This window comes from Pecten maximus, chromosome 2, assembly GCF_902652985.1.
Source record: "Pecten maximus chromosome 2, xPecMax1.1, whole genome shotgun sequence".
NCBI lineage: Eukaryota > Metazoa > Mollusca > Bivalvia > Pectinida > Pectinidae > Pecten > Pecten maximus.
In genome coordinates, this window is record NC_047016.1 from 48,662,277 (window position 1) to 48,689,489 (window position 27,213).

Sequence of the window (27,213 nt, forward strand, 5' to 3'; positions counted from 1 at the left end):
TAAAGGGCCAATGTCGTTGGTTTCCGTTGTTAAAGTCCATGTCGTGGTTTTCGTGGTAAAGGCAAATCTCGTGGTTTCCGTGGTAAAGGCCAATGTCGTGGTTTCCGTGGTAAAGGCAAATGTCGTGGTTTTCGTGGTAAAGGCAAATGTCGTGGTTTGTGTGGTAAAGGCCAATGTCGTGGTTTTCGTGGTAAAGGCCAATGTCGTGGTTTTCGTGGTAAAGGCAAATGTCGTGGTTTCCGTGGTAAAGGCAAATGTCGTGGTTTGCGTGGTAAAGGCCAATGTCGTGGTTTCCATGGTAAAGGTCAATGTCGTGGATTTTGACATTTTTTACAATGACATTATAAAACGCACAACTTTAAATGCAAACTTGAAACAACTCACTTGGCATACATGATCTTTAAATCTATTCAGTTTAAATGATAGTCCGTGCGTATAATTGCTGTTTAACACAAATATGAGTGTAAGCATATTTTATTCAAAAATTATTAAAAAAAAAAAAATAACTGTGAAACTCTATCTATCATTCGAACGAAGGAATGCTCCTTTAAACTGCAGACTTTTAAACGTGTACACCCTCTTGGAAACTGATTAGCGTTTTTTTACAATCGAAATGGAAAAATAATCTTCAAGGCCGTAACGTAGTTTTTTTTTAAATCACCAGAGCCCAGTTTTTCAGAAGGTGATTAGGCTAATTACAGCTTAACAACGATTTTAAAATCCCGATCAATGTTTTGGTAATTCTAACTTGGTGACATTTATGAAACTCTATAGCATTATTTAGTTTCTTCCTATCTGCATATTTTAAAGAATACGCATACACAGGTTTTCGGTAAAACGAAAATGAATTTTCACTAATCAACTAATTAAGATAATCACCCTTTTGATAATAAAACCCAGTTCCAATATGTCTCTGTGAAACAGAAAGAGAAAGAGCAAAACTACATCAAATCCAGCAATAGATTTTGAGGTGTCTTCTTGTCCTTGTGACCTTTTGTCTGTCAGATATTCTATATGTGTATGCCTATCACAGTGAGTTCATGTATTGTAACTGTTTGGTTGGAGAGGGCGTCTATAAGTTGAAAAAAATTCGGCCTAATCCTTTGTTTCTGCTTTGGCAATACATATGTTTAAAGTCAAAAAAGTCTGAAGATTGTTCATCCGTGATCGCCAATATCCCACATGACCACGTGACCCATTGTCATGACGTATATGAATTCCTTATTGATTTGTCAGCTTGATTGTCTGTATTTACCAATATAGATTGACTTTTCGCGTGAACAGACGCCATTTATTTGACGTTCTGTACATTGCTAAGAACTTTATGTATACTTGCTTCTGAATGTCTCGTTTGATTATTGTATAAGTCCTTGCCTCGAGCTTTTTCACAGATCTGACTAACATTTATGCAGGAAGCTACCCTCTAATGTGACATTCCTAAAGACAAACATATATGTTTATTCCTTTGAATAAATATCATTCAATACGTATATTTTATTTAAAATTTGTATGTGTAAGGTATAAGCTATTTTAATAGAAATATTCCATGATATTTTTATAACTGTTGCTGTTACAGTCATATACCAGTATTACGTTTAAATGTTTGTTGATTTGTTCACGGTGTAATGATTATGTTGCGTTCATGGTCTAATGAAATTTGTTCTAGAAATATTGTAAAAATGATACAAATGTGGGAAGATGTATCCTAGAGCGTGAGACATCAATAATCAGATGAGAGGGAAACAAAATGCAGATTTCATGGATGTTGGATCCATCGTTCTGATAGGAACTACTTTGTCTTCCCCATAGAGTAAAACTATAATTATCTCCCTTTGTAGTCTGAATGATTCTGACGATCCATACGATTTAATTTACTGTAGGTAGTAGATAATATGTGTTATCGATAAACTTGCCACGTCTGCACAGTGCAAACATTCTCAGACATGGGACTCCTGAGCCAAGTCGGCTCAATTTCGCGTTTCTACATAGCAAGGAATTCCGATTATCATCCGTCAGAATCATTTGGACTCCCAGCATATAGCAAATGTATTAAAACAAAATATACAACGTCAAACTTTCTTTATCCATCCCTAATCAAGTTGTTTTTCTATTATCTAGTCGCCACTAACCAGGTTGTTTTACAATCCAGTCTCCACTAACCAGGTTGTTTTACTATCCAACCGCCACTAACCAGGTTGTTTTACTACCAAACTGCCACTAACCAGGTTGTTTTACTATCCAACCGCAACTAACCAGGTTGTTTTACTATCCAACCGCCACTAACCAGGTTGTTTTACAATCCAGTCTCCACTAACCAGGTTGTTTTACTATCCAACCGCCACTAACCAGGTTGTTTTATTATCCAACCGCCACTAACCAGGTTGTTTTACTATCCAACAGCCACTAACCAGGTTGTTTTACTATCCAACCGCCACTAACCAGGTTGTTTTACTATCCAACCGCCACCAACCAGGTTGTTTTACTATCCAACCGCAACTAACCAGGTTGTTTTACTATCCAACCGCTATCTAACCAGGTTGTTTTACTATCCAACCGCCACTAACCAGGTTGTTTTACTATCCAGTTTCCACTAACCAGGTTGTTTTACTATCCAACCGCTATCTAACCAGGTTGTTTTACTATCCAACCGCAACTAACCAGGTTGTTTTACTATCCAACCGCTATCTAACCAGGTTGTTTTACTATCCAACCGCCACTAACCAGGTTGTTTTACTATCCAACCGCAACTAACCAGGTTGTTTTATTATCCAACCGCCACTAACCAGGTTGTTTTACTATCCAACCGCCACTAACCAGGTTGTTTTACTATCCAACCGCCACTAACCAGGTTGTTTTACTACCAAACTGCCACTAACCAGGTTGTTTTACTATCCAACCGCTATCTAACCAGGTTGTTTTACTATCCAACCGCCACTAACCAGGTTGTTTTATTATCCAACCGCTATCTAACCAGGTTGTTTTACTATCCAACCGCCACTAACCAGGTTGTTTTATTATCCAACCGCAACTAACCAGGTTGTTTTACTATCCAACCGCCACTAACCAGGTTGTTTTACAATCCAGCCTCCACAAACCAGGTTATTTTACTATCAAACCGCCAGTTTCCAGGTTGTCTTAACGAAATATCTTAAACTAATTGGAAAAATTCTGTCACAGATATCCCAATTCTCCTGATGTCACAGATACTGCCCCAGTTTTCATGACATCATAAAATACCACATTTATTCTAACGTCATATATTTCATCTAGAATACACCAGCATATTGTATTAGCCAGATGCGTTATTATGAATTCCCCTCAAATTACTCCTCTCAATATTACATTCACATACATGAACGTTGTCGTCAACACTAATTTTCTATTCAGATCAAGCAAAAATTTCTTTAGCGCCTAATCGTACCGCCTTACGCTATGATCGATTCAGTAAATTTGTCATTCTGGTCACGTTTTAAGCAAAAAATATGTTGGCTTTAAAACAATATCTGTTTTACCCCGACAGCATGACGTCGAATGTCCTTCATCGATGTTTGAAAATTAGCATGTACTCGGATGCGTCCTCCTTGCATTCAACGAGGAGAGAGGTTGGGGTATTTAAGGGTTAGTCCCTAGAACTGCGACGTCAAATATTGTCCTGAGACGATATCGAATATCAAGCGCCATCTTAGTCAAAATATGACATTCCATCGTTATAATATTCTCACCTGTCTCTTCCGAGGATCCATCAAAACAGATTAGATGGAAAAACACAAAATGAAGATATCCATGACGCTACAATGAAACCAGCGCCGGTAGATGGCGCGTCAGTGTTATCGATTCTTCCTGACACCGTCATGATGACGACATGGTGCAGTCCAGAACACGTGGACGCTTGGACTGTCAGGTTTTCAGCAGGCGACGATATGTTGGTTATTGAAAGACACTTAACTGCAATAATTAGATTATTTCAATATATCGTCAAATGCAAGATTCATCATTGCTTAATTTAAAATCATTTTGGCAACAGGGTGAAATTTTATGTCGGCTATTCTTTGTTCTCGCGCATACATGATGTACTTGTTATGCGAATGGGAAAACATATATTGTGACTACTTTCCGCGTAAGACGGTAACGTCTTTTGAGAACAAGTATCGCCCATTCATATATTTGAAGAAAATAAATAAAAAGTCAATGACTGAAAGAATAAAGACGTCTAAAACTCGCACGTCATAAGCATTTTAGACTTTAAAATGCACTAAAACGAATAATTTTACGCGTTAAACTTGATAACAGGAAGTCGAATTAATTTGTTCTTTTCGTAATTTAATTAATTCAAGGCATGCAAGACCTTGATACTATGATAAATAATTGGTACTAGAATTCAGGAATTAAATAACCAATATTTTATATCAGAATCAATATTCAGGTTGTGATAGAAATCGCAATCAGCTAAAAAAAAAAAATAGAAAAGAAAAAAGAAATTTAACACATTAACAATATTGCGCTATGTGAGATATTAGTCCACACAACGTGACATTTCAGGGCGCTGAAATGTCGATTTGTTGAGCGTGTAACATGACTTTGTCCCGTATATTCGCCAGCATAGTTCTACTTATGATCGACAATTCCGTGCAATTCTCCAGTGCTGGCATTCTAGATTGACAATCTAGCCACAATACTTTCTATTCGACTTCTGATTGTCTTTTCGCGTGGACAGTCTCTCTTATTTGACAGGTTATGCATTTCAACGACAACGCTGACCGACGATGATACTCCGATCTATCCCAGAGTGCATTTCGGCCCCCGACATTGAATCACAAGAGAGATTGATAACAGTCGTCATAAGCAGATTATATAATAAAATGAGGTTGTCAGTTGCTATAATGAAGCATTGTTTATGTATATTTTGTATCTATTGCTTTCAATAATGATACTTATATAGGGAATAACTCTTCCTGTAGCATATAATGTAGAATCCATCCATCCATCCATCCATCCATCCATCTAATTGATGACGTCATTGACATTTCGACTTTTTTCCACGATGTCATTATGTGACATATTTTTACATCATTAGCATTCCATGTATGGACCATTATGTAAATTAGAAAACTTTGCGGATAGTTTATCATGGTAATACTAGTGTTGTTATTATTTCCATTTAACCAATCAAATATCGTTTTTTATTACATTTTTACTAGTGAAATATCAAAAATTATTCATTCTATAAAAGTGATATTTTTCACTAGTGAAGAATATCATATTTTCACTAGTGAAAAATATCACTTTTGCTGATTTGACCAATCAAATTCAAGATTAGAAAATACCAAAATAATTGACCAATCAGAAAGCCCGACATATATGTCAGCACCTGGACAGGGGAACTAATGTTTTTGTTTACAAATTATCGCTGTAGTCCCAGTTAGCATACGGGGTAGGGTTTTCGTTGATAAAAAATGTAATAAACAGAATATCTAACAGTGTCTTCAGTAATACCAAATATATTTCACTCGTGTGGCTAATATTTTGATATTTTTCACTCGTGCTGCGCACTCGTGAAAAATATCAAAATATTAGCCCCACTCGTGAAATATATTTGGTATTACTGAAGACACTGTTAGATATCCTCTATACTTTAACTATCACGTGACTGTGAGGAAGTCTGATAGAACCAATAACATGGTCAGTGATCCCTGCGGTTCCTACTGACGTACATTCGGAAGAGTATGACACGTACTTACTGAATGTCATGCTTTTAGGATAGTTATACTTATATCCTACGTGACAAAGGTCTACTTCAATCAAGCTGTAATAAAGCCAACCTAATCAGAACATCATGAAATAAATTGACAAGTCTGTATGATGTGAGATAATGTTCAGATACGTGGGGATGCATAATGGTCGACATTATATCATTTGGAAATATTCTATTTCCTTGTGTGATAAGAAGTCAGACATGTGTTATGCTTGTTGATATGCTTTGTAGCCCCTTTTGTCACCATCCCACTTCACATTTTGAGAATGCCACAGAATTGACCTAAATTTGCGTGGCGGATGTCGCCGATGAAACCGGAACACCTGAGCCAATATTCATAAAACGGGACTCGTGCTCAAATAGACATTTTATGCTCAGGCTCAAATAGACATTTCATGCTCAGGCTCAAATACATATTTTATGCTCAGGCTCAAATACACATTTTATGCTCAGGCTCAAATACACATTTCATGCTAAGGCTCAAATACACATTTTATGCTCAGGCTCAAATACACATTTTATGCTCAGGCTCAAATACATATTTTATGCTCAGGCTCAAATATATTGTTTGTGATTAGTCTATTACCTGAACAAATATTTTATTAATGATTTGAAGGATTTTCGGTAAGACGTCAAGTGCGATATTAATTGAAATACTTAGTTTTTTTACTTTCATTTACATAGCTATTTCATGATTTAAACAAGTTCAAAATTAGTTGGGCTTAGCACAGCAGATTTCATGCTTGGGAATGAGAAGGTTTCATGAATTAACTTGCCTTTTTTCTGTTTTTTGTTTTGTTTTTGCTTATATTTGGCCTTATATTCTACATTACTGCTTAGAATAAGTGTTTCGTTTGAAGTTAGATTATTGTGTAATATTAGTTGTAATTTATTCAACTAAACAAACAAGCGAGTGGTATGCAGCAGTGCAGTTCAAGCAGTATTGATGGATTTAATGATTCTCTTGATATCATTGAGCTAAAAATAAAACCCCTATTCCAGATCCGGTGTTGACGGCTAATATATCAATAACGCTTTCTTCCCATGTCATGTTAGGAATTAATTAATATCTGTTCTATTCGGGAAAAACAATAATATAAACAAGAAAATCTCTGTTAGACGTGAACGCCTCACTTATATGCGAACACATGGTCATATTTTAAATTTTGATATTTTGTCCCTTACTTATGACCATCAGAATTAGATCAGTTGTATGGTTTGATATTATACTCTGGTTTGAATACCTACAAAATATGTGGAGGGTTTCATGAAATGACTAGTACACAGACGTTTCATTGCAGAACGTGTCAATGTAACCTTTGACCCTTGGATAAAATCTGTTGACTGGTTCTCAAGATATATTATTGGTTCAGAACGAAATGAGACATACCGGGACGAGACGTGATGGGCCGAACGGACGGCTATGGCTAGCACACTATATGCCTACTCTATCTGTAAACGGTTACGTTGAATGGTACAAGCTGTTCGTCGTTTGCATAGCCGCTCTTTGGTGGCCAAATAACAAAAGTGCCTTGCTTCTTTGCACAGTCGTCGCTTTACTTGTTGGATGAATTGTATTTTTTTGGTTGAACGACACGAGGCTGGATGACATTCAGGAAGACTCAGTAATATGTTGGCAGTTATCCACCTAAATGTCAAGTCGCGTATAGGACCTTAAAGCTACGCTTTATTTCGTTCCCCTTTATCTCCCTTGATAATTCACGTTAGCCGTTCGACAGAATAACGTGACATTATTGGGTGTCACGCTTGTGTGTCTAGGATGTGACATTTCGTTGTGATAACACTTCAAACCTGCACTTTAACGACCTTGTCGTCTGTTGATAAACTGCATATAGTTTAAGGACGTCAAATCCCAGACAAATACAATCTCGTAGGAATATTTCCTGTGAAGCTGGTTATCGATTTTTACAGCTGGGTGTCCGAACTATCGAGTTTAATGTGACTGTCTTGTTCTAGGACGCACGCAAACTCTTACTGCTACCAGTGAGGTTAGAGCTTGCTACCTTCCTGTCACTAGGTCAACGCCCTCCCTGGTATGCTCTAATTGCCGATAAATAAAATTAACATTTAGTGTTACGAATCAGCATACTCTCCCCAGGCGAAGGGTACTGACCAACATATGATTGACGTGGTCGCGGTCAGATGTGCATTAATGATTATGGAGACAAATATGACGAATTATTTATTTCCGTTACGACTAGATCAGAAAAAAAAGTAACGAAACCCGAAAACCGAAATCGATGAGGATTCGTCAATAATGTCAGGAAGAACGGTGTAAAATTTCATAAGGAAAATAAAGCCATTATTTTATTTTCAAAAATTCTTCCTTACTGAAACATTTACAAAGAGATGTACACATAAAACATCTTAAATATGAATTTACTAAAAGATAAAGCAAATATGTAATGATTATATCATACAGCTGTTATGTCCGTCTAGGATTCTGCAGTGATTCCATGATCTTAAAATCTTAACATTTGGGTCTATGTAGGGGATATGTACAGATGAATCTTTTACTCTTTTCTACCTCTGATAAGAGCTTAACAGTCATGTGATTAAGATCATTTGACAGGCCAGTTCGACCATGGGGCCTAGATCATTTGACAGTCAAGGACGACTTGATGTTAAGAACAGCTAGTCATACCCGTCCTCCAGAGTATTGCTAGTATTGCAATCCAATAGCATTATCGGGGACGTTTGGCTTTGGCGTCGAAGTAGAGTCTAAATACCTTATTGATATGATTTATATCTACAGCGACCCCTGGAGGTAGTATCGATTGTCTGGGTTAGACTTACTAGTTAATACTTTATGTGTGAAATAAAACGAAATTAAGAATCTCAGCAAAGAAGCAGATGTTTTTAGGAGATGTCAATGTTCTTCAAACGTGTGGGTAACTGATCTTAAGAAAATACGTAGATGCAATAAAAACGCGGTCGATGTTGCTATTAAATGTGACGTATGTTTTTGTACGATTTTGTTATTCGACCTATAGGACTTTAAAATATAGGCCTATCCAAACAATAGCCAGTTTAAAGATTTCGATATACATAAGACTACATCGATGGCTATAATTTTACTGAATGTTGCCACCCAGCAATGAACAGATATACAGGTCCATCCATAATGGCTACCTGTAACAACATTGAGAGCTGACGTAACATTTTATTTTGCGCTGTAAAAAAAACCCAATGAAAAATGCTTTTGAATCGACACAACATACATATGTACTTGAGTATCAAATCCATCTTTTTTTTTGTTTAAAGTTGGACTACGTAAGCGTTAATCAACTTTATGCACTTGATCATGAAAATTACAGCAATCAATGCAGACTTGCTTTGCTCTCTGTATGTCGGAGAGCACCCTGCACCCACGCATGATTCAAGCGCCGGTGAAACACTGACTAAATACTAGCATATAAATCAATGTGTGATGACCGTTTGATTGGATTAATTTTCTTGGTTTTTCTGCAACAACATCCAAATGGGAATTTTATAGCATTTTGGTTATTTATGAACCAAATAAATTGGTTCTTTTTGCAAATACAAGTAATATAAGAGACGTATTTGTGATAAAACACCAAGCGACTTAATTTTATGTTGTCTGTAAAAGAATAGAATCACTACCTTTAGGAGGTCGATCCGAATGAATCAACACACATATAAACAGATTCTAGTATCATCCTGAATTCAATATTTGGTATTGATGAACCATATGGAGTCGTTACTTTAAATAGATATTATGCGAGGTATTAATTTCGTTTACCATCAAAAGTTGATCCGTTTAACTGGTTTTTGATTTATGCGCAACAATGACATATTTTTTTTGTATATTTAGATTTATGTCTATATAGAGCATTTTTGATATGGTTTTCGTAACGGATATATTCGATGACTGCATTGAAATACCAGTGAACTGGATGTAACCCCCTATTACATTCTCAACACTATATCTATTTCATGACATCCTACACAGGCCCCTTTTAGCAATATTCTTCATTTGCACGCGTTAACCGGGGGCCGCGGTGGCCGAGTGGTTAAGGTGTACCAACACTTTATCACTAGCCCTCCACCACTGGGTTGCGAGTTCGAAACCTACGCGGGGCAGTTGCCAGGTACTGACCGTAGGCCGGTGGTTTTTCTCCGAGTACTCCGGCTTTCCTCCACCTCCAAAACCTGGCACGTCCTTAAATGACCCTGGCTGTTAATAGGACGTTAAACAAAAACAAACCAAAAAATTACACGCGTTAACCAATGGAATCACGGAGGATACTATTGAAAGGAAACAAAACCATAGAAAATGCACAAAGATGATAGTAGGAGAGCAGATATAGATATACAATTGAACGGGAACAAGGACATCTAGAAAATGTAGAAAGAAGATCGTAGAAAAACAGATATCAGAGCAAATATCTATGCATGGCATCAGAAATTAGTTAACTTTTATGGAATCTGTAATTTTCTTATTTCAATGTGGTGAATGAAAATCGATTTTAGAATGTTGTTCTGTAGTGCGCCTGTTTGATTCCTTACCACTGGACAACTTCTCTGAGTGAAGATGTAGTTTTTATCTGTTTCTGACCTGGATTGACACGACCGTTATTGACGTGTGAATAGTACACATATTTCCTTCCAAACTTCAAATCATGTCTTTTTTTCACTTTTGCTCTAATTGTTCTTTGTGTGTTGTTAAGCTGTGTATCATAAAATTGTCTTAAAATAAAATAATAATGAAAACTGACACTTCGACTCGTCTTTGCAATTCTTGAAATTGCTTGAAACATTCCCTGAAAGGTGTACTTATCTAAAACAGAATATAGGGTAAATTAAGCGGATTAAACATATTTGTTTTGCTCAGGCCTCAGTTCTCGCTACTTTATGTTATCACTGAATCACTAATAATTATACATGGGAACTACAGTTGCATTATTGAAACTATAACGTCATGATAAAAAAACAAGTTTTGCTACCTAACATTTAACGGAGTTATTTCACTTCCTGTTTAAAGGGTAAATTGATTATAAGGGGCCAGTAAAAGTGTGAAATATCACAATATGTCGATGTATTAATCACTGGAGTTGTTTGACTGACAATACATGCAACCAAAGAACATATCGGTACCAAATAACAATCCTACTGTGAGCGGACTGGGGACATTTAATACCGATCTGGTATTCACAGTTTACTTTGAGAACCTTCCTTGCTCAGTATTATTGGCACTTGATAATTTCCGCGGAGAGGAGGCTCGTGAGAAAAATAAATGCCGTATGTCGTCGACTTTAGCCCGATGAGCTACCTGGGCATGTGTTAAGAGACCAGTGGTTTCTTAATGCATGTTTGACATAAATTGCATTTTAGAATTGATTTACGCTGATCATGTAAAGTTCTACACTGAAGGATGTGTTGTTAGGGTGTCGATTGCAGGCCCCTGGCATGGATGTCTTCGATTTGCATTTCACCCTAGGCTAGTGCGACACCTTGATGGCAGTATTGACGAAGAGGTGTTTTATATTTAGAACTTGAACAAGGTAACTAATTGCTAAGATAATGATTTAAAAATTGAATTGTTTGCCTGTTCTATGTAATATTCTATGAAGAGCATTCCGATGTTAAATGCATCTCACCTAACCGGAAACCCATCATTTATTTATGGAAAGAGAGTCATTGCCTTTTGACAGACACGTTTTATTATGTATGAATTTGTTTGCTTTTATATTGTGATGCGTCCTATCAACAGGTAAGTTCATACAAGGACGAACTTCTCTGCCTTTGACCCTGCATCTGTGTTGGTGTACGTGTGTTTTGGGAGGCTGCAATATGTTACTGGTTTCTCTTGTTTGGATAGCGCGGAACTTATTTCGGCATTATAGTGTTACTGCACTGAAATGAACTGCCGAAGTCGCAAACAGCAGGACACCACACCCAGTCACAGTAAACTGAAAAAGGACGAACCAGTCGTCTCACTCCCAAAATTCTGATCAATAATCAGGGGTAGCAGGTACAATGTTTTAGCAATACTGGTATGTCTTGGTCAGGGGGCAGAACCGCGGTGCTTCTTTACAGGGAAGAACGCTCAACTAAAGGTCTTAACGGAGGCAGTGTTAATAAAGACATAAGGAGCGAGAACATTGTTTTTAAAGAGAAAAGATCATCTCTTCGTGTATAAGACAGCTTACGCTATTCTTACGCCTTACCCTGACCTTTAACCTTAGAAGTATTGTTTTAAACAAACCCAATAAAGAAAATAATTAAATAAATCAAACAAAGTACTGTGTGAATTATTTACGGTTCATCGACTGTTAACGTTTAGGGCAACATTCGGTTATTGTTGCTGTTGGTAAAACTGTCATCAATTGTCATTAGAACAGCAGCGAAAGAAAATCTACCATAAACAACCTAACTCTGGCCGGACGTAGTTGACATAGTAACCTTTAATACTGTGCCTGTAAATCAATACAAATGGTTTCGACCCTTATCGGAAGCCACATCCTTTGTGTAAATATCATAACTATCATAAACAAACACATGATAAGCCTCTTATGTAGAAAGGTCTGGCATCATTTCTGGTAGTTGTAGAAGATCGCAGGTGTATGACTGCCTAACTGTCCGAGTCTTTATTGGTGTCGATCTGTCTTCATTACGTAATATTACGGTCTTTTTTACGTGGGCCGAGCTGTCCCAAATACGCAACCGAACTGTCGTCATTACAAGTGCCGAGTTGTCCTGAGTACATAATAGAACTATCAAATACGCAACCGAGCTGTTGTATTAAAGTGTGCCGAGTTGTGGGTCAGTGTGCACCAAACTGTTGTATTTACGTGATTAGCTGCCGTCAGTAAGCAAGCGAACTGTCGTATTTACGTGTGATGACCTGTGGTCAGTACCCAGCCGAACTGTTGTATTTACGTGTGATGACCTGTGGTCAGTACCCAGCCGAACTGAGGTATTTACGCATGATGACCTGTGGTCAGTACCCAGCCGAACTGAGGAATTTACGTATGATGAGCTGTGGTCAGTACCCAGCCGAACTGTCGTATTTACGTATGATGAGCTGTGGCAAGTATCCAGCCGAACTGTCGTCTTTACGTACAATGTATGATGAGCTGTGGTCAGTACCCAGCCGAACTGAGGTATTTACATATGATGAGCTGTGGTCAATATCCAGCCGAACTGTCGTCTATGCTTTAGCCGACATGTACTATCTAAGTGTGTACTCAATAACCGAGCGGTCCCCTCTACATCTTCACCGAAATTAAATCTGAATATTAACATATCCTAAAAGGTTATACACACTGATGAATTCATATCCAGAATAAAATCTAAGATTAATATGACTGGTGGATGACACCATCCCCTCTCCTTAAACAATAAATAAATAGATAAACATAAACAAATAAATAAATAAAAATAAATAAATCAATCAATCAATCAATTAATAAATAAACAAACAAACAAACAAGCAAATACATAGATAAAGAAAGAAAGAAAGAAAACGTGGTCTACTGGCTTTTTAAAAATCAAATGGTCACAATATACGTGTACATATTCTCATTTGTTGTTAAGTTTTAGGAAAACCTATGGTTGGTAATACTAATTTTCTTGTATCGTCGGGACAACAATCCTAGGCATGGAAGCCTGTGGGAAATCTAAGTTAAGATGGCGGACGTTGCATAGACTTCCTGAAGCCGATTAAAATACTGCTAAGATGAGAGGCATAGAGAAGAGAAAGCATTAGCAAATTGTTCGTCGTAAGCGAGATTTAAAACAAGAGGCCCATGGGCCTTAACGGTCACCTGATTTTTGAAATATTTCAGTAAATTTGAATGAAAGAATGAATTTCAAAACAAATAAAACAAATGATAGTCAAAAATGTGATTTTCCTATAACTATAGTAAAGTTTATCCCCTCCCATGGGTCAAACGCGAGACCCCAGGGCTAGGAAATTCACAATTATGGTAAAGCACCTTAAGACCCTTCGATCTGTGAAGAGTATTTAATTCTACCTTATTTGGGTTGTAAGAAGAAGATTTTTAAAATTTCAGTTAATTTGACCCTTTTTGGCCCCGCCCACCAGCCCCTGGGGGTCAACCAGGGCCAACATGTACATACCATCAAACTGTCATCCCATGCTGATAATTTGAACCAAGTTAGAATGAATTCCAATAGAAATCCAACAAATAATAGTCAAAAATGTGATTTCCCTATATAAACTATAGTAAAGTTTACCCCCTCCCCAGGGGCAAACGTGAGACCCCAGGGTCATGAAATTCACAATTTTGGTAAAGCACCTTAAGACCCTTCCATCTATGAAGAGTATTTGATTCTACCATATCTGAGAGTAGAGAAGACGATTTTTGAAATTTTAGTCAATTTGACCCTTTTTGGCCCCGCCCACCAGCCCCTGGGGGTCAACTAGGGCCAACATGTACATACCATCAAAGTGTCATCCCATGCTGATAATTTGATACAAGTTAGAATGAATTCCAATAGAAATCCAACAAATAATAGTCAAAAATGTGATTTCCCTATATAAACTATAGTAAAGTTTACCCCCTCCCCAGGGGCAAACGTGAGACCCCAGGGTCATGAAATTCACAATTTTGGTAAAGCACCTTAAGACCCTTCCATCTATGAAGAGTATTTGATTCTACCATATCTGAGAGTAGAGAAGACGATTTTTGAAATTTTAGTCAATTTGACTCTTTTTGGCCCCGCCCACCAGCCCCTGGGGGTCAACCAGGGCCAACATGTACATACCATCAAAGTGTCATCCCATGCTGATAATTTGATACAAGTTAGAATAAATTCCAATAGAAATCCAACAAATAATAGTCAAAAATGTGATTTCCCTATATAAACTATAGTAAAGTTTACCCCCTGCCCAGGGGCAAACGTGAGACCCCAGGGTCATGAAATTCACAATTTTGGTAAAGCACCTTAAGACCCTTTCATCTATGAAGAGTGTTTGATTCCACCTTATCTTAGAGTAGAGAAGAAGATTTTTGAAGTTTTAGTCAATTTGACCCTTTTTGGCCCCGCCCCTCAGGCCCCTGGGGGATGGGGACCATATAATTCACAATTTTAGTTGAACTTTAGCCATAGAAGCTCCCTGCCAAATTTCATTGAATTTGGTTCAGTGGTTTTGGAGAAGAAGTTGAAAGTGTAAATTGTTTACGGACGGACGACGCACGACGGACGACGCCCGACGCACGACGGACGACGACGGACAAAAGGCGATAAGAATAGGTCACTTGAGACTTTGTCTCAGGTGACCTAATAAAAACAACAATGCCTTCTGTGTCTTTCATTGGAAAGGCCGGCTGGAGAAGAAAACACGAGCATATGAAACTAGCCTACCCAGTAGCGCATGCGTATTAGTGATACACCCGTTAGGATTATTGAGTCAATAAGTTATTTTTGCCTGGAGTCCTTACACTGAATAAATTAAATTACATTGCAAGATCTTTAATCAACACAATTTTTATCGAATTCCGAAATAAAACAGATATCCGGATTAATGAATAATTTGAGAACATGAGGTTAATCTATGGCGTGTAACTCAATTTTAGTACGTTATATCGTAATCCGGAATATGAATTACAGGAAGGCAAACTTAACTACACGGTAAAATATCACAGATACTGTGCTGGTATCCTGACAAATAATTTAACAATTAAATTAACTTAATTGGGGAAAGACAATCATAACAAATACATTTTATTGACAGGAAATTAATGCTGCATTTACCTTTTTTGTATTTTGTCAATAAGTGTAGCATAATACCACCGTCATGTAGACTTGTTATTGTTATTAGCGGACTAATCGACCTTATATCTGGCCCGGAGTTTCCCTGAGTACCTGACTAATTAGTAAAGCTAAAGTGCGTCTCATGAACCGTTAATCAACAGGAACGTCCTCACGGGCATATCTAAGGTATAACTATCCTATAGATTCCTAATGAGAGAAATACCATTGATTACAATTAGGACGGTATACATTAAACCGGCATTAGATGAGGCAATTTCATCAACACTTTTGTTTTTATCCTCGCAATTGTGGTAACTATCAGTGTAATGTTAACTTTAGAGTCTTTCTTTTGACTTTCCACTTTTACAGTCGCTTTTATTCCTGTTTCTTCTGTATCGATTATTATTCGTTCGGAATGATTCCGCGCGGAGTCCTTCTACACAATACGAGTGGCCAGTTCATCATGCTCTCTCAAATGAACAGAAAGACGTTTTGGTTTACAGCTGTAACATGAAGACACAAGTTATAGGCTTCTTCCTTGGGTTTTCATTTTACATGAGATTTTATAAGACGGGTCTTTGAAGTGTTTTATATTTGCGGGCTTTGGCAATTGGCGAGCAAAAATTTTAATAATGGAGGCGAGTTTCATTTACTCTCATATAGAAATCATACATATCAAATATACCTTGTTACTCATAGCTAAAAAAAAAACAGGCAGCTATTTTGTTGCGCCATTCTCAATATATAACGTCACATGTCCTTATTATGACGTCACAGTTGATTTCTGACTGACACAGCCAATGGAAAACGCTACAGTTATATTACATTTATGGTATGTGCAAAATATCCCATAGATGAATTTATTGGGTGACAGGCGGTGAATCAAGATTATTTCAATGGTTCCATGGTCTTCCTTTCGTGTTTCCGAAACCATAAACCTTTACCTACCACACATATGGATTTGCTAAAATATCATTTAGCCATAACTTCAACATCAATAACAGGTTCAGTGTCAAATTCATGCATAATATATGACAAACCTGTTCAAAGCAAACTGGAATTTTTAATTATGACAAATTGATCTGTCTGATTTGGTGGGTAACCTTTCACTGGTAGCATCAGTTGCCGTGATAAAACTTCCGGGCCCAGTTGTTCAAAAGGTGATTAAGCTAATCACAGTTTAACAACAATTTTAAAATCCTGATAAAATCATTTCTGGTAAAACTAACTTGACAAAATTTTATGAAACTATATGATATCACTCGTCAGTATCTTCTTACTTGCCTATTTTAAGGAATACACACACTCAGGTTTTGAAGTAAAGGCGAAATGATATTTTCATTAATCAAACTTATCAACTTTTGAACAACTAGGCCCTGGTGTCAATTGGCATTAAACGTGTCATTGCGTACACTATGAAGCTAAATCCAATGTGTTTATATCCTTGAACTATGAATGTGACATAATGACACAGCATTTATGTATAGTCTATAGACAATGTAGATAATGTCAGTGACTTGACTCATTAGAACAGTGTAAACAGAAACCTAACCTAGAGGGGAAGCTGCCCTTATCGTACTTATACACTGAATGGATGAAACCCGATCATGCCGCACCCAATCTCCGTGTAATATCCGCGAGAAAAATGTCATAGGATAAACGAGCCTTCCTGATGAGAAACCCTTCATGGCAGCGAGCAATTTTATTGTATTGATTGCATATTGTGTAATACAGGTAGAGCTAAAATAAAAAAATAAAAATAATGATGAGCTTTCATGAAGACTTTGTATAATGTATAAAGTCGCCTTAGTTATTTCACGGAGAAATTTTTGCAAAATTTTCTAGCCAGCTTGTACGATATATGTGATAACCTGTAATTGACACCCTTTATATTTTAGGAAATAATACTGTCACTATTCCAGTTATTAAAAACGAACGTGACCTTGGTATGATGGAGATGTATATGATAGGCGTCTTGTCAAAGACCTAAACGACGTTTTACTCTTCTACAGAAAAAAATCCTTATTCAATTTTTTTAAAATCTCATTTTGAATGTCTTTTATTTACATTTTTAGATCGTTTTAACGCTGGGTTTTAGTTAGAACGAAGGTTTAGATATATTTGTTTGTGGTATGTGGATATGTTGTCAAAAAGGCCAACTGAATCATAATACACTATGTCTTGCATGACGATTAACCGTGGCCATACGTTGAAACATATTTCTTTTGTACACCATTAAATCAGGTCTATTGACTAATTTGTCTGTAAGGAATCTTTAACATAGTGTTCGTTTGTATTGACGTACAAAGAAGTGTGTATTAGTGCATTAAATCCCTAGGGGCCGCGCGGCCGAGTGGTTAAGGTGTCCCAACACTTTATCACTAGCGCTAGCCCTCCACCTCTGGGTTCGAAACCTACGTGGGGCAGTTACCAGGTACTGACTGTAGGCCGGTGGTTTTTCTCCGGGTGCTCCGGCTTTCCTCCAACTCTAAAACCTGGCACGTACTTAAATGACCCTGGCTGTTAATAGGACGTTAAACAAAACAAACAAAACCAGCATTAAATCCCACCCCAACACACGTTTACTTACATACTGTAAACGTGGTTATTTTCGTGGAGGATTATTTTTGCGATTTCGATAAGTAAACTATATATGTGGAGGTAATTTTCGCGATCGATCCACATTCGTTTGAAGTTAGAGATAACGCAAATTGATATTCAAATATTACGCGTAGTGGAAATTTTTGCGATCAAAAGAACTTCCACGTTTACAGTACAAATATTGTGAAATGAAATTCACATCATTCGAATTATCGTCTCGATCTTTAAGGCGAAAGTTTAATTTTTTTCCCTTTAATATGACCTGGTTTCAGTTGCATTAGTCATTATGTAAGTATCAACTCTTTAGGCCCTCAACGTATCACTATCAAGTCCTAGAAGGACGGAACAGCAGTATGATGAAGACAAATACATATTTGTGCTCCACTTTGGCCGACTCAATTTGTATTGAAAGGTGATAATAACATGTGGTGTCTTGTGTACAAGTCTTTGTTTTTCTTTGTAAAGTACACATATGGTTTTCATCAATACTTGTTCCATCAACTGTCATAACTCCCGTCATAAACGCCAAGCAAAACAAGACCCTCATTAAGGTATACGTTCTATTTCAGTAGTAAAGTTAATCATGAACGTTATTCTTCAGGAAATCAGTGACATCAATCGACATTTAACCCTACGTAAAATAAGTTATCATCAATATTGTTTTTTTCTTGTCAGTACATGCTTGTCTCGATTGTTCGTTATCATATAGATACGCGCGTTTATAATTGATGAACGCAGTAAACCGTGCCAATGAACGCTAATGGTTTTATGCTGGGTGTTTCATGTCAGAATTGTATCATGATTAAAACTATCGACAGAAATGAAAAAAATGGAAAAGCTAGATAAAAGTGACAATATTGATATTTTGTTTTAGTGATGAGCAGGACAATTCAGTCCCTTTGAAATAAATTAAAATGAATGGTAATACCGTCATAAGTCTAAATAGATGACAAAGCATTGACTGTGATAATCAGAATGAGAATTAATAAAGGGTGAAAGAGTGGATATCATAGAAATTACACTACAGCGTAAATATTCCATAGCTGCATATTAATATATAAAAGTTGACGATGTATGGGACAAAGTCAACACACAAGGACAAAACATGTGATACACAGTTTCACACAAAAAATACACAAGGACAAAATATACAAACAGAGCGTAGTGTCAACACACAAGGACAAGATATACAAACAGATCGCAGTGTAAACACACAATGACAAAATATACAAATTTGATCGCAGTGTCAACACACAAGGAAAAAATATACAAACAGATATCGGTGTCAACACACAAGGACAAAATATACAAATGGATCATGGTGGCAATATCACAAGGGCAAAATAGAAGATCGAAAACATTGTAATCACACAAAAATATACAAATATACCGTAGTGGCAGCATAGTAAGACAGCTTATATACGAATATTTACATTTGCTCCGCATTTCCCCATTGACACAATGCTAAGAGGCAGTTGCCACCATACGCCTATAACACCCAGTGCCTCAGGCTATAACACCCAGTGGGTCATGTGACATTAAAAAGGCGGGATTTTTTGTTTTGGTTTAGGTTTTTTTTCAAAGATGACGGAAATGGTAAGACAATGTAAATATAAGTATTGAACAGTGGTTTTAATGTTGTTATTGTCGATATGGCAGCAAGATGTATGGTGGGCAAATGTTTTGCCCACCATACATCTTGCTGCCATATCGACAATAACAACATTTAAACCACTGTTCATTGCTTAAATGTACCTCTGTGTCATGTCACTGGGATTAAATATACCACAAATGAAAATAGCATGTCGTAAGATCGGCGTATAGGAACACCTCAGTGTCAACACCCAGGAAAGGGTTCGGCATTAATTCTAAAAGCTAAAATGGAATTTAAAGCCGATATCGTTTTATATGTTGACGCTAGGTAAACAGGATTTAAGTTTGATATCTGTTTTGAAATTATTTAAACATTGGAGTTTTTTATTTGATAAATGAACAAATATATATCAAGTGCGAAGTGCAATAAAAGAGAAAGTCTGGATTTAAGTGGCAGGATTAATGTAATGGAGGGTGGGGACTGTTTGCATATATAACTTACTCAATATAAATCTGTCAAGTACGAAATGAAGCAGTTCTAAATTGAATAATCGACTTTTAAACAGAGCGCCATAACGGACATATCATTTCTAGCACACACATGAACTTAATACATGTGTTTGGCATTCAGTGGTGGCACATCTGTCTTCAGCAGAGTTTGTCAGGTAAATTTGACTGCAGTCTATAGGAGAATGTATAGGATAAATAGGTTTATAGCATCGCTATGACGTTCTAAATTTATATTTTTAGCATAATATGCTAATAAGAATTTGAGGCAATGTGACCCCCTCCCCCCGTTATATAGTTCTTCGGTGGTAGCTACCTATCAGTGCGCTTTTCAAACACATACAGTCATTGAGGAAATAAGAAATAAAATTTAAAAATAAGCCAGAGGTAAGATGGAGGACAATGGAGTTCCATGTCATGCGAGTGAGGAAAGGGACCTAAGCTTCATTATAGGGTGTCAAAAGAGGACCTTATGATTAAGCAATGTATTCTTTCCACACGCACAACCCGAATTCAGCTGACTATCGTCTTGTCCTTAATGTAACTCTCTGTATATTATGTATCCGCCCACATTGTACCACCTACCGATATGTCTGCCATATGGCATGTGTATGGACTATTATATTGAAAAGAAAGATATATTAATAGTGTTTATATTTACTTCAGGTAACGGCAATCAATACAACACAATAGACGCAGGGGACAGTACTAGCGCCGTGAAGACAATGTAATGATAGTTTGTGGAACATCTGGTCTCCACATAGAAATGTCAAACATGAAAAACATAACTAGTTGTACAAAACATGTCCGACTACATCAAAGCTGTTCAAACAAACAGCTGGTGGCCTTATGACCACTAACTACAGATTATTCACATCAATTGTTGGATATTTTGTTAGAGATTGTTAAACTTAAGTGTAATTGACAGCTTGAACTGCTTAGCAGCATGCCGTGCCTGACCTGGACATTGAAAAGCAAAAGAACGAAATTGCTTTATGGTGAAGTGTTTAGAGTCATGACTTACCATACAAAGTATATGCCACTACCTGTGCTCACCTGTGTGTCATTTGACATGGTATCAATGTTTTGTAATGATTTTTTCTTTGTGTTATATGTAATTTGTTGTTGTTGTTTTTGTTTGTTTTTCGTTTTTGTTTGATTTTGTTTTGTTTTGTTTTGTTGTTTTTTTCCCTACTTTTGAAAATGTATTTGGACATAAATTCAACTCACCTGACAATGACATAAGTATGTCAACATGATACATGACTTTCTAGTGCGCAAACGTTGTTTTATCGAGATGAGATAAACTAATTGAATATAATTTCGCTAATACCATATCATTACATCACACTCTATTGCACTCAATGACCGTAGCCCACACAGGAGTGAACGGGAGCGAGGCTATGCCTGGTCTCGGTTTGATAAACGTCCCTTACCTTCAGGAAATCCCCTACCATTTTCATAAGAAAACAGCAATTGGATTTAAGGGGGAGAAGGGAAACTTTCTTTAAATTTTACAATATTTTTCCATTGGGAAATTGTGAGTTGAAGAATTAACTGTACATCTTGGGGAGTAATAAGAGATGATTCCCCTGCAGTGGGTGGATGGTTTCATCAGAGAATGAAGCCTGTCTATCCCATTGTATGATGACAGCGAGAAAAGCGAATAAATTTTGGCTCCTGTCCGTCGTCATATGGCAATTTTGTTCATCATTTTAGATTCTTCTCTTCACTGGTTTTGAGAAGATACCAAAAGTTACCAAATATAATCTGTTCCACCATTTACACATTTTAAGAACTATCGTGTTTCTGTAGCGTAGCCAACGTTTTTAACATGATATTCTACCATAGGACCACCTCTGGGTTGCGAGTTCGAAACCTACGTGGGGCAGTTACCAGGTACTGACCGTAGGCCGGTGGTGGTACTCCGGCTTTCCTCCACCTCCAAAACCTGGAACGTCCTTAAATGACCCTGGCTGTTAATAGGACGTTAAATAAAACAAAACATATCAAACCAATCTACCGTATGACCTTGGGTAACCTTTCTGTGTCACTCGGCCATTTATCATTTTCATGTAGACTACAAAGGAAAGGTGTTAATAGAGTGTGTGCCTTTAATAATGTCCTTGAATATTGTAGATGGTAGTCACTGCTGGGGGACATTTGTCCTCGAGGTTTGCCATAACTTCCACGCCACGTTTGAATTCGTTTGAATAATCGCACGAAATGTGTTCATGGCGTTCATTTGAAGTATCCTTCCTAAATGATAACACTTCATATCCTTATAATCTCTAACGAGGGTTTATTTTTGGCTCTATATCATGTAGCCCTCAAACTATCTCATCCTTATGTTTATCGTTGAGGAAGAAGCGAAAGAGGTGGCACGCATGAATAGGCTTCATCATGTAAGGAATATAGGTGAATTTTGGGGTTATCATTATGTGCGACCTCTCTAAAAAAAGAACACAGAACCGTCCTTCGGGTTGAGGGGTCCCTAATTGATGTATATTATATGAGCCACAATTGATTTGCTGATGGACTAATATATATATATATATTACACATAATATATTTTTCTCTACGGTTTTATCTTCTTGACAAATCGGCCGGTATCTTTAATTAGAGATAACTAATTTGATTTATTAAAATAAAAACTTTATTTTTTTACAACAATTGCGAAGAAGTTATATTATCTTATATTAATCACGCTTGTTGGCCCGGATGGAAGCGCGCGAGGGGTCTTACTGTGGGAAGAAACCGGAGTACCTGGAGACAACCCACGTGGTCGGGCAGGTGACCCCATACCTTTTCACATCCGATCGGGGAATCGAAGCCCGGCCGCCTAAGTGAAAGGCAAGTATGTTACCGCTGTGCCACCCGACCACCCTTTGATTTATTACTTTTCTCCCTTGTGAGTGAATCCTGAAGTGAAGTTTTAGATTACTCGTTTTATATCTCTCACCTATAAAGATACTTCGATGTTGGGATGTGTATCATATGATATCAATACAAACATACGTATACATCGTTATGATACCAGATGAGAAATTAGAATCACACTCTGTATCGAACTAATCAAATTCTTTTAATGCAATGGAGCACTCCGGCGTGCGAAGAGGACGACTGACATACACATCCGACAGTAAATTATATTTTCATACTATTGTTTTATTCGTTTTCCCAATAACACTGATTGAACAATCTACTCTATGGAGCTTTTTGGCAGTTTCTAATCTAAGCCGTTTGTTTCAGAAGATGAACTTTCTAGGGATTAAACTCGTAAAAACATGTGATGCAACGGGCTATAAGGGGCGATGTAAGCAAAGCGATAAGTCTGGACAGTCTTAGTTGCAACTATGGTGTATATACATTCTCGGAACTATCTTGCTGGCTCAAGGTTGAATTTTAAGATATCGAGCTAGTTTTGAGATAAAAGATAAATCAATCGAAAATTAAGTTACTCAGAACATCCTTTGCTTCATAGAAATGCATCAATCACTTGCTCGGTTCCCGACAGATTTGATTTTAATCTAGCCTTAGTTGCGTCATTCTCTTTTATATCTTGAGTGTACACAATGATTTTTATTGACAACCTCTGAAAGCACCTCATCAAGTATTCATTCATAGTACTGTGGTCTCGACCTTCACGGCATCGCATCTACTTGGTGACGTAACCAAACTACTTTGTTTTATCAGATAATGCAATGATACCAGTCTACTGTGAGGATTGGACAGGAAAGCACAGTTAAGAATGATTAGTGTGAAGGTGTTCACTGATTATTTTCCATTTTGATAAAAAAAACCCAACTTAAGATAGAATATGTCACGTGCGTCCTTTCCTGAATCATATGACAATCAGACAAGTACTACGATGGCATCAGGGATGACAGAAAGCATATCAATTAACAAGAAAGTTGAGATGTCCACTTGGATACTTCAGCTATTACAATCCAAAGTTTATAACAATGTTGTTTCTTTACGACTTTGAATTTTTTAAGGAAAAAAACTATGTGCTTTAACTGGAAAGTATTGAAAACAAACTATGAACTAAGGTTAAAAGTTCAAACAAATTCCGGATGCAAGACCTAAATAATACGTCCAGTAACAACACGTAGAAAATGTAGGTCACTGACGCCTAGTTTAAGAAAATTATAATTTGAATACACACTTAAGTAGCTATTAAATGCCCCTTAAGTAGTATTGACTAAAACTGACTCAGAAATGTTGGCTGAAATATTAAAGTAAAATAGCCTATTTTATTTAATATCGACTACAACACCAAAAATTTACTCACCATGTTGGCGTCTAAGATATTCACAGTATCTCCTATTGCAGCCACGTGACCTATTATCCCTTTTCCCCACGCGACCTTGATGCTGCTCTCACCGGAAGTTGATGGTAAAATGGAGGTGCCAGAATGAATATCGAATAACTTAGACACAAGGACGGGCCGACTTGACCCTTTGCCCTCCACAACAAATACAGATCCTGCATCACCATCCACTAGCACGCTTATGTTGGATTTTATTTTGTTGGTAAGACTCCTTAGGTCAAGGTCGTTTGAAATATCTTTCACGATTTCCAAGAAGAAATCACGTTCGTTGATTTGTCGCAAATCCCTCTTCATATCGATATCTTTACTAGGGTAGCGTGGAAGTCGAACCTTTGATTGGATTAACAGACTCAGGATGTTCACCGAATTCGGCGGCAATGATCGAAACATCCGCATGTCTTTCAGACTGCTGCGTCGACCCTCGGTCGTAAGTTCAGGAGAAGAAGTAGGCTCGTATGTCCTAAATATATTCTTCTTTTTTGATTTCGCAAAGTCCTGGCGAAGATATTTTTTAGAATTGGATCTCTGGTGTACATGCTCAAAGAATCCGTCATCACACCGAAGGTCACGTGGAGAGGAGGGGTTGCTGTTTCCTCCTGTCAACGAACCTCGTTTGGAAGGATGAGGGGCATTATCACACACCGCACTATACCCATGTAACAAAAGCCACTTGTTAATGAGAACAGTGTCAGCTTTCTTCAAAAATAATTCCTGCATGGATTCCTTATGCGAATCCATCCATTCTTCCACTGCACCCGTGGTCAATCCAGACATCTTAGTAAACTATTTCGCCAAAATCAAGGCAAAAAATCAGTTAAGTTGATTTCTGTCATCATCGTTTGTTAGTTATTATTTGATTGCGCTCTCACAAGGTTAACTACATATTTTGAAGTTTATATCGGATTTAAAGAGGAATACAGCACCAATGATTACTGCTTCTGCTCCTTCAAGTTTGTGTTTGCTTTTAATCCCCAAAACTTTACTAGGTAGACTCCATGAAACATATCCTTGGTCATTGGTCCTTTTAAGAGTGCAGTCACATGTCAGCAGATACCAAACCAGTGCACGTCACGTGATTATATACACCTGTTTAATGTTGATATCACATATCAAGAGGCCTTCTATTACTAATCCGTCATTGCCGAACAAAATCCTCCCGTTGATAAATACTTCCAATAAAAGATAATAAACTGATCTATCAAATAAGGTTTTTTTTCGGCAAAGTAAAAAATCTTACATATGCATTCAATCACAACACAAAACTCCGCGTAGCAATAGTAGTTATATTTGCTATCGACGTTGTCATATCGTCATAATCATACTAAATTATTGTAAATCCGCTGTCCTTTAGGAGTAGCGATACTGTCTCCACACTGTACGTTAATCCCATTTACGACTTACCGTGTGTCGTACGTACGGCTAGTACGAGCGGCTGGGTATGATCAGAGCGTAGTGTGTCAGTTCTCTACTACCAGTGGCCCAACACATATGTATCGGAGCTTTTCCCATTGCGGATCGATATATCTAGTGGAGGCTGTGATCAGGTCGCGTAGTAATCATGTGTCATCCATGATCATTTTACCGCGCATTCCGACAAAAGAGACACCACCAGTCACAGAACAAAGGATTTATACTTATACGTATCATAACAGTTATTGTCCCAGCTGACAATCTCATTGTTTATTGATTAGACAGTGATATTACTGATGATACCATATCAGACAGTTCCACGGCCGCTTCTATTGTGTATCTAGTTCACCACTAAGTCATTAAATATATTACACTTTAACAAGTGAAGCCAGTTACCGTGATTAAAAGGATGGTATGTGAGCCCAATCGCAGTTTAATTGTTTGTCATTAGTGAAATATAAATAATTAAACAACATTGTTGTATGCTCCTATCACAAGGACTCCGAGATAAATATCAATGGATTCAACTCATGAAAGACCCTTCGGGAATCAACGTTGGAACCGCAGTAGGTTTGAGTCGGGTGTTAATAGCATGTGCATCATCCTAAAACCAACATATTTAATTCATCATCGCACACATAAACTTATGGGGGAATTTGTTGTTTATATTAGAATGATATTTCATGCTTTGATGAGTGTATAAGCTAACTTGGGGTATTTTAATCGGAGATATGACAAATAGGAATTATCTTCTCTTATTCATCTCATGAATACACGTTTGGTGAATAAATAGATTAATGCCATTGCTTAGGAATATTTCCTGTTTCAATTTGTATTATATTTTAGCTATCTTTTGCCTATTCATGAATATTTACATTTGCTCCGGATTTCCCTATTGACACAATGCTAAGCGGCAGTTGCCACCATACGCCTATAACACCCAGTGCCTCAGGCTATAACACCCAGTGGGCCATGTGACATTAAAAAAAGGCGGGATTTGTTTTGTGTTGGTTTAGTTTTTTTTCAAAGTTGACGAAAATGGTAAGACAATGTAAATATAAGTATTGAACAGTGGTTTTAATGTTGTTATAATCGATATGGCAGCAAGATATATGGTGGGCAAATGTAGCATGGAAACCCTAACGGGTTCCCATGCAATTTGCCCACCATACATCTTGCTGCCATATCGACTATAACAACATTAAAACCACTGTTCATTGCTTAAATGTTGAATTATGATATTATCATTTTC

General features: G+C 37.3%; 1 protein-coding gene across 1 annotated transcript in view; it reads right to left on the reverse strand.

Moving 5' to 3' along the window:
• The window catches only part of LOC117322341 (dual 3',5'-cyclic-AMP and -GMP phosphodiesterase 11A-like), a 109,463-nt gene extending 83,451 nt beyond the window's left edge, over window positions 1-26,012 (reverse strand). The window contains exon 1 of the mRNA XM_033877203.1: window positions 24,513-26,012. Coding sequence (XP_033733094.1) covers window positions 24,513-25,325 — 813 coding nt within the window. The 5' untranslated portion in view covers window positions 25,326-26,012. The remainder of the gene's footprint in view (window positions 1-24,512) is intronic.
• Between the last annotated feature and the right edge of the window lie 1,201 nt (window positions 26,013-27,213).